Here is a 9,840-nt window from a genome sequence, read left to right as displayed (position 1 = left end):
CAATAGGCTTCTGTTTCCAAGTCTATTAGAGCCTTGTCTCTAGATACCTCACAACAGCCTTCGCCTCACATCAGCCTTCGCTTTTGCTTCCAAATCCCAAACCCCTCTGCCTCATGCCTCTAGCTCACATCCACAATATCTCACAACGTCTCACACCCAGATTCACTTGACGGACAGCCCACACCCAGATCCATTGGGCACGTCTCCGTCGTGTTTGCCCACCCTCCATTTGCAAACGTTAGAGTAGCCACGCCAACGTCAAAGAGCCAACATCATGCATGTGGTTTCGTTCAGCATAAGCCAACATCACCAGCCACGCCGACAAGCTATTTTCCAGTGGAGCTGAGCCGTCGAGCCATTTTTTAGTGAAGCCAAGCCACCAAGCCAAGCCATCAATCGACTGAGCCGAGCCGAGTCATAAGCTTGTTTTTTTTCCATCACAATTGACCCAAATCAAGTCACATGGAGAAGGATCATGTGTTTTGCCGTATTAGTACTGTCTTTAATGGGATAAATTATCTTACTTGGGCCCATAAAATGAAGAGTTTTCTAATAGGATGTAAGTTATGGCGCATTGTCAATGGAGATGTCCCTAAGCCAGTCAAGATACCCACTGAAAATTATGTTAGATTTATTGAACGGTTAGAGGTTTAGGATAGTAAGAATCATTAGATCATCATTGGGCTCTAATATGTCTATACCTGCCATCCATGTTTAGTTTGATGCGTTTAATGATAGCAAAAGTTTATGGGATTTCCTGTCTGCATGTTTTCAGTTTGTTGGATTAGCTCGTTTTTATCAACTACATAACATTCTTATTGGTCTCAGTCAAGAGACTGGTCAATCCCACACTTCAACCAATTTGGACACAATTAGATCAAGCTAAAATCAGTGTTAATCATCTTCGTCTTATTAAGGTTCTTATGGGGCCTCATCCAGAATATGAATCTATTCGTGCAGCTTTGCTGCATCGCGGTCCTCTTCCCTCACTGAACACAGCAATTCAAGAAATCTTGTTTGAGGAAAAACGTCTTGGCATTGCTTCTTCCAGGCAATCTGAAGATAGTGCTTGCAAGCAATCATTTTCCTGGTGCCTCTAGAGCTCTCTTCTATAAAAACTGACCAGCGTTCTACTTTAGGTTATTGTTTCTACCTCGACGATTCTCTTATTTCTTGGTAGAGTAAGAAACAGAGTGTTTTCTCTCGCTTGAGTACGGAGTCTGAATATCACGCTTTGGTTGATGCTACATCAAAGTTATTGTGGCTCTGTTGGCTTCTTGCTGATATGGGAGTTTCTCAGTTGTCTACCACTATCCTTCACTGTGACAATCATAGTGCCATCCAGATTGCTCGCAATGATGTTTTTCATGAGGGCACCAAGCATATTAAAAATGATTGTCATTTTGTCCGACATCATCTTCAGAGTAAAGCTCTTCTTTTACAAGCTATTTCTACTACTGAGCAACCTGCTAATATTTTCACCAAAGCTTTGTCCTCTTCCATTGGTTAACAAACTCATGTTTATTCCTACGTTACCACCTTGAGTTTGAGGGAGGGTATTAAATGTATAACTATTTAGACTTAGTCTTTGTGGTTAGGAAGGTTAGAGACTTAGTCTTTGTGGTTAAAAAGGTTAAAGACTTTAGGGGGGTTGGTTGATGTCTATTCTTAGCCTCTGAAGTTGTATTTATACTCATCATACTTCTTTGTACAGAATATACTTGTGAAATACATTGCCAATAGCCAGAATTAGATTCATGCTCTCACTGAGTTTTTTCCCCACGAGAATCTTGTTGGAGTCTTCATCCAGCGTTTATGTTATGTATTCTCTTTGTGTTGCAGGCACTCGTAGGTGTTGTTGAATAATGTGAAGGAGGGATCCAATTTGTTTAATGGCTTGGTTTGATTTTTGGTTTTGTTTGGTTAAAGTATGGTTTGGTTTTAAGTTTATATAGGTTTAGCTTGAGATTGACATAGCTTTTAAAATAATTATTGATAGTTGTGCTTTTAGAAAACTCGAAGGTGAGAAAAAGTAAAATATTGTTTGGTAAATTTTAATTTTAAATTTAAAAAACTAGTTACTAGGGGTGTTCATCAGTCAAGTAAGGTTGGTTTTGGACAAAAACCATTGTCGGCCGTAGATGACTCGAGTTTTTTGGTCGGTTTCCGTTGGTTATGGAGTTGGAGTAGACGTCGGTCGTCAAGGACATCAATCTGTTGTTTATTATTATTATTATTATTTTTTGTAAACGATGAAAGTTTTAAGGGAAAAAAAAAAAAGAAAAGAGTGAAAAGAGATGAGAAAAGAAGAAGGGATGAAGAAGAGAGAAGACTAAATCTAAAATTAATAGAGAAGAAGTTAGAAAAATGAAGAAGAAAGAAGAAGTTTCAAATGGAGAAGGAGGAGAAGATGAAAATTGAGAAATGAGAGAATAGAAAAAATGTGTTGGAAGAAGGAAAATTAATTAAGAAGAAAAGACAAATGCATGATTGAGGGAGAATGAAAATAATGGAAAGAAAAATAAATTGGGAGTGTTGTGAAATTGAGGAGGACAATAAAGGTCACAGATATGGAGAAGATATAATATAATAATATATAACTATAACAAATAAATAAATAATAAATAAATGTCAAGTTGAAAAAAAGAGTAGAGTGCTGTGAAATTGAGGAGGACAATAGAGCTCACAGATATGGAGAAAATATAATATAATAATATATAACTATAACAAATAAATAAATAATAAATAAAATAACTAAAATTATGAAGATTTAATAATTGTTGTAAAATTGAGGAGCACAACGGATATGGAGAAAATATAATATCATAATATATAAATATAATAATAAATAAGTATAATATAATATAATATAATAATAAAATAAAATAAATAAAATTATGAAAAATTAATAATATGAAAATTTAGTGAAAATTTGAGGTGAATTTTCCACCAATGTGTATGATTTTAAGATCCACCAAATGCCAAGTAGGATGTGGTCTTACATGGACACCAAGCATGAATATTTATAATACTCCCTCTTAGATGAAGATTGACACATGGCTTTTAGGACACTAAGCAATAGGCATCTATCTTTTTATAATATTTATAATACTCTCTCTTAGATGTCCATATATATATATATGAAATATGCCTCGTTAAAATGTAACTAGGAAAAATCCAATGGGAAAAAACCTAGTGAAGAAAAAAAAAGTACATATTTCATATAATATATACTCCTAAAAAAATATAAATACATTTACTCCCCCTCATGAAAACATCATTTAAGATCTTTGAGTCATCGCATTCTAATGTTGTGCACCAATTTTTTAAAAGTTGCGGTTGGTAATGCTTTTGTAGATAAATCTGCCAGGTTATCATTCGAACAAATTTACCGTATAGTGATGTCGCCATTTTCTTCAAGATCATGAGTGCAGAAAAGCTTCGATGAAATATGTTTTGTTCTATCTTCTTTAATATATCCTCCTTTGATTTGGGCTATGCAAGTTGTGTTGTCTTTGTATAATATTGTTGGAAGATTTGTATTAGAAGACAAGCCATATGTTTCACGAATGTGCTGAGTCATTGATCTTAGCCATATACATTCTTGACTAGCGTTATAAATTGCAATAATTTTAGCATGATTTGAGGAAGTGACCCTTATGGTCTATTTCACCGATTACCATGATATAGCAGTTCCTCCACATATGAACAGATAACCTATTTGAGATCTAGTTTTGTATGGATTAGATAAATATCTATAATCTGCATAACCAACTAGGTCAAATTTTGATTTATTTGAATAAAACAAACCTATATCAATTGTTCCTCAGAGATAAAGGAGTATATGCTTAATTCCATTCCAATGTCTTTTTGTAGGAGAAGAACTATATCTAACTAATAAATTTACTAAAAATGTAATATATGGTCTTGTATTATTAGTAAGATACATAAGTGCACCAACTACACTAAGATATGGTACTTCAGGACCAAGAAGTTCTTCATTATCGTCTCGAGGTCGAAATATATCTTTCTTTATATCTAATGAACGGATTTCCATTGGGATATTTAATGGATGTGTTTTGTCCATACAAAATATTTTCAAAATTTTTCCTGCATAAGTTGACTGATAAATAAATATTTCATCTGCTAAATTCTCAATTTGCAAACCAAGGAAAAATTTTGTTTTTTCGAGATCTTTCATCTCAAATTCTTTCTTAAGATATTCTATTGTCTTTGAAAGCTCTTCAGAAGTTCCAATTATATTCAAGTCATCAAAATATACAGTTATAATAGAAAATTCCTACTATGATTTCTTTATCAAAACACACAGACATATTGGATTATTTTGATATCCTTCTTTCAATAAATATCCACTCATGCGATTGTACCACATCCATCCTGATTGTTTCAATCCATATAGTGATCTTTGTAACTTAATTGAATACAATTCTTGAGAATTTGATGTATATGTTTTAGATACCTTAAATCCTTATGGGATTCTCATTTAAATATTATTATCAAGAGATCTATATAAATATGTTGTGACTACATCTATGAGATGCATATCCAGACTTTCATATACAGTTAGACCAATTAAATAACTTAGTGTAATTGCATCCACCACTAGAGAATATGTCTCCTCATAATCAATACCATGTCTTTGTAAAAAAACCTTGTGCAACTAGCATTACTTTGTATCTTGTGACCTCATTATTTTATTTTTTTCTTACAAATACCCATTTGTATCCCACAGGTTTTACACCTCCTAGTGTTTGGACTACTGGTCCAAAAACCTGTCATTTTGAAAGTGAGTTTAATTCTACCTCAATTGCTTCTTCTCGCTAAAGCCAATCTTCTATATCGACATTCTTCAACAAATTTTGGTTAAATTTCTCATTTTCAGATATATATCAAGAGCAATATTATACTAAAAAATATTGTCAATAACTACATTAGTTTGATTCCATATTTTTCCTGTTATGAAAAAGTTTACTGACATCTCATTATTTTCTTTAGGTATTTCACCTTCCTCACTAGTCATGGCGAGGATTTCTTCATGGGTATTTATATCCTCAACCAATTCTTCTTTACTATTAATTATTTTTTTCGTTTTCGAGGATTTTATCCTTGAAGCCCACTGGTCTACCACACTTTTGGCATGTTCTAGATGAAGGAAATCGAACATGAGAAATTCAATGAGCAGCGGAAGGATCTTTCCAAATTTCAAACGTATATGAACTTTACAATTACAATCACAAACGGAAACATGCAATTATGCATAAAATAGAAATTACAACATGCTTTACTACAGATCAAGGGAAGAATCAACAACCTTTGCAGACTCATCTTCAAGTTCCTCGATCACAAACACTCGATCACAGCAACACAGCAACATAGAACATTCGTCCAACACGACCGCTACACTGCACGATCACCGCACACTCAAACTAAGGTCATGAATACCTCGAACACTATGAACGGCCTCCACAGAACCTCGACAGTGTCGAGTTGAGTATGACACCACCAAGAAGGTTACCCTGATATTCTCGGTGTGAGATACCAGAGGGTGTATGGACTTGGTTTAAGGTAGAAAATCGGAGGAACCACAATTGTGTAAACGATTGAGCAAGTGGGAGATGGAACAACCTATCGCATAGGGCAATGCCCAATTGTTTAGGAAAAACTATGCAATCGTCTAACAAATGCTATGTGATCGTTTAGCTCATCGTCTAGTTGAGTGTCTACTTGTAAGAACATTCTGAAGGAACTCTTATTCAAAAGTACCAACGAGCAGAAGCAGATCTTTCCAATTCATTGTGATAGAATTACCGCATATACATTCAATACATACTAATATGCATTCATAATGCTAAAGAGATCAAGAGATCATACCAGATGAGCATTTCTCCTTCACAGCGAGTCAAAACCCAACTGTCTACCTCGAACAATCACCACCCGGATAGAAGGAAATGGAGAAGACAACACCATTCAGAGCCCCCAGTATTCTTCCCATGCTAATAAGAAAAACGAGCACCACGATCAAGCAAGTGGGAGATGAGGTCGTCTATCGCATAGACAAGATGCTTGATCGTTTAGGTGAAATATACGATCATGTAGGAAAAAGTAAGCAATCGTCTAAATGATTGTGTAGGAAAGGGTAAGCGATCGTCTAAATGATCGTGTCAAAAAAGGGTGAGTGATCGTCTAAACGACCGTGTAGGAAAAAAAAACTAAGCGATCGTCTATGCAATCATTTAGTAAATATCAGAAGCTAAACGATCGTTTAGTTAATAGCGCGTGATGGTGTAACCGGTAAGTGATCGCTTAGGAATATCGTATATGTAAGCGATCGTGCAGGTACTATCGTATAGGCACTGATTTTCTAAACGATGACACTATCTTTTTCACAATGTCCGCGCACCTTTGATCTCAACACATCGTCAGCTATTTATAATGCACTCATCCGTTATTTAGAACAGAAGAGATGTCGTCCCATTTCCTTTATAACCGTCCAATGAATGTGATCTTATCATATTCATAATATATAAATTAATATCATATACTAATTATAATATTTTCCTCTACTAGATATAAATCATATTTATATCCAATTTCCTCCAAATTAATGTATCTCATACATTAAGTTAATTATATCATATTTAATTAACTCATTCAATTATATCATATATAATCAAACTCCCTCTTGCCAATTTGAACATTTCAAACTGACCTAAAAACTTATTCTCAACTTGTATCCAAGCTACCAAGGGGGCCTTATGGACCTATGGCTTGCTCTAACGGTACGTGAATAGATGACTAAACTCTTTGGTCACGATATCCATCATCCGTTAATTGCCAGGCATTCTACTAAAGACCGATAGTTGAACTCTTCTTGCCATAGATATATTTCTATAACCATTGGATATAACAAATCATCAGTACGATGACCCTTTACAGATGCTCGTAATTATAACAGGTCAATACCGTTTTGCCCCTGTAATTATATCTTCCTCCTTAAGTACCACTGATCCCTCTAATGAATAATACAACATAGTCCTACTATGTGTGAACACCTTTCGGGTCATGAGAAGGAGCATGGTGCCACATCATTCAAGCCCCAGGATCAGCCCTTAAGAGAGCAATCTATCTACTTACCCCTATTTTGGGGAAGAAGTGAACTCCATCTTGTGAAGCTGAGTTCTCAGCTCCTAAATCAAACGAATTCCCAAAATGGTAGGTTTGAGTCGGTGTTCTGGCCACTCACACCCATACAAATCAAAGGACCGCCCTCAATGGCAAGAGTTTCCAACTCACTCAGGATTGAGGTCATGTTACCTATGGCAATCCTAGTGAAGTGAAGTCTCAGTCATGAATGGTGTTATATGACAAGACATTAACACTTCGAGGTCAAGTCTTATATAAACTCTTTGTATAGGACGCCCCCGCTCGCATGTCCACTACACGAATGATCAAAATTAGACCATCTGTGACAAGTCACAATATTTGTAACAATTTCACGTCCGTAGTGTTACCAGGATAAGGTTTCCCTCTTATATCCATATATTATAAAGTATTTTTGTTGTCACTTAAGACATGAACCACTTGTATGTCACTACATACATGCTTAAGTTACATAAAGACAACCAGGGATATTAAGTTTATTAGTTTGTGGTAAAATAAAAAACATCTAAATGTGCAAAGTCAAGTAGTAAAGTAAATATCATTTATATTATACATCACAAGTGTTCGTACAAAGTTGTTTACAAACTACAGGACACGGGACTTTAGGGCACAAACCTCAACATTCTCCCACTTGTCCTAAAGGGAAGTGGGGAGTACAAGTAAACAGGTAAAAAACAATAAACTAGGGCATAAAAACCTAGTCGAACAAAATCTCCCACTTGACCTAGTCCAGCCGCGGGCGGTCCCATAGACCCATGCTCTGAAGGTGACCCTCAAACACTGTAGTCGTGAAAGCCTTCATAAACGGATCAGCAATGTTTTCCTCCAAGGCGATCTTCGTGACGATCATGTCTCCTCAATGTACTATCATGCAGATCGACCGTAACATGGCAACAGGTGAGAAAGTCTCCTCATAGTCGACTCTCTCCACCTGGGTATAACCCTTTGCCACAAGTCGAGCCTTGAAGGTTTGCACCTTCCCATTGATGCGTGGTTAATGCGATGAAATAATGGTGTAGAATGTGATGGTGGAATATGCATTGTGCATGCAAGTTTTCTTAGCAAGATCCAAGTATAAATCCTACTAAGTTGCTTGGTAAGCCTAGGGTCGAACACAGGGACTAAGGAAATAGTAAGCCATGGTGATTTCTAATAACTTTACAGTAACAAATAAATCAATGCGTTGGTCGGTATATTATTTAAGGTATAAAGTTTATGCGGCGGAATTGAGAAAAGAGTGAATAATGCGAAAGATATAATGAGTATGTGGAGGAACAGGTTCAGAAGATCTTTCGCTAGCGCTTCCTGAGATTGCATTCAAGCTATGCGATCATGCTACAGTCATGTGATAACAATTCATTTTCCAATGCAAATGTGATAGCTCCTAGTTTTAGGACGCATGCGATGTATGTGATGTTGTCTATAGGACTTATTACTAAGTATTTATTTCTTGCCTATGCGATGATGAGTGATGCACATAGGTACAAAGTGACCGCATACAATCATATCCTTTCTCTAGGGTGCATGCGATGCGTTGATAGCAAATAGAACTTATTCCTAAGTTTATATCTCTTGATTATACAGTTCTAATCTGACTCTTCCTAGCCTAGATTCTAATCTGAATTTTCCAAGCCTAGATTCTATCCTTAGACCACCCTCCTGAGCATCTCTAATGGACGAATGACGCATACATAATAGAAGATGATCGCATAGAATGAAGATCTCAGGTTATGCTAGCTAAGTACTTCTCAACCCATTTGACAGTTTAGTTACTCATGCGTGAGGTACATAGAGTGGATAGATATAGAGATGTAATTTCCATTTTATAAACAAGTTCAGAATACAAAATGACAATGGAAAATAAGAATAAAGAGGTTGGTAGCAATGTCTTGCTTCCTAAGGCTTTTACACTAAGTTTTCTCTACTCTGCCCAAAAGATGTTCTTGCTTCTACAAGAGTTGGTCCTCTTTCTGATTTTGACGCTTCCTGAGACTCTTCCGAGTTAACCAGGACGATCTTTCAGCGTATTCTCCCTTCACTCGCCTCCGCCTTCTAAGTATATAAAATTACAGACTATGGCTATCTATGGTGAAGAAGAATTATAAATTCTAAATATCGAAACCGAACTTTTTCGAACTCCTTAAATGAAGGTGGCCTTCGGTATTTATTGAGCTTTTTCTCTCGAATAATTGCACTGATGGGATGTCATTAATTTTCAGTCTGATACGCCGAATAGTTTTCACCAAAAAGTTGACTGTACTTGCTACAGTATGTTGTTAACTGCTTGTCAACTTAATTTGGAATCGACCGTCATCAGCTTTTGTCCCATCGTGATTTATTAAGCTTTCTCCTTGATGCGCCGACTCTATACGGCCACCTTCTTGAGCATATTTTCATGAATGCAAATGGTCGCCTAGCCTTGTAGTTGCAATCTCTTAATGCCCTCGGACGTTAATTTCCTTGGATCGCAATTCCGCCTTATGCCAATGCATTTTCTGCACAAAATACATAAGTTAGTTGTTTTAAAGCGATGGATGCATGCGATCGCAATGTTATAAACTTAATGCTTTTGGACGCAATTTTATATATTTTTACCATCGCAATTCTTCATTGTCTAATATTTTTGCAGTGTAATAATGTGCATTTCTACCCGTTATC

General features: G+C 36.0%; 1 protein-coding gene across 1 annotated transcript; it reads left to right on the top strand.

Moving 5' to 3' along the window:
• Nucleotides 1–462: 462 nt before the first annotated feature.
• LOC120081083 lies at nucleotides 463–1,510 on the top strand. The gene is made up of 3 exons (XM_039035762.1): nucleotides 463–559; nucleotides 829–1,090; nucleotides 1,183–1,510. Exons 1-3 carry the CDS (start codon nucleotides 463–465, stop codon nucleotides 1,508–1,510), a joined length of 687 nt encoding a protein of 228 aa, XP_038891690.1.
• Nucleotides 1,511–9,840: the final 8,330 nt, after the last annotated feature.

Source organism: Benincasa hispida, chromosome 7 (assembly GCF_009727055.1).
Source record: "Benincasa hispida cultivar B227 chromosome 7, ASM972705v1, whole genome shotgun sequence".
Lineage (NCBI taxonomy): Eukaryota > Viridiplantae > Streptophyta > Magnoliopsida > Cucurbitales > Cucurbitaceae > Benincasa > Benincasa hispida.
This window is presented reverse-complemented; position numbering and strand designations above follow the sequence as displayed.

Excerpts from the sequence above, each read along its gene's own strand:
- LOC120081083 (XM_039035762.1), top strand. The coding sequence starts at position 463 with ATGGAGAAGGATCATGTGTTTTGCCGTATTAGTACTGTCTTTAATGGG. Across the intron at positions 560-828 it reads GAAGAGTTTTCTAATAGGAT|TCAAGAGACTGGTCAATCCC; the intron begins GTAAGTTATGGC and ends TATTGGTCTCAG. Across the intron at positions 1,091-1,182 it reads TGCAAGCAATCATTTTCCTG|TAAGAAACAGAGTGTTTTCT; the intron begins GTGCCTCTAGAG and ends TTCTTGGTAGAG.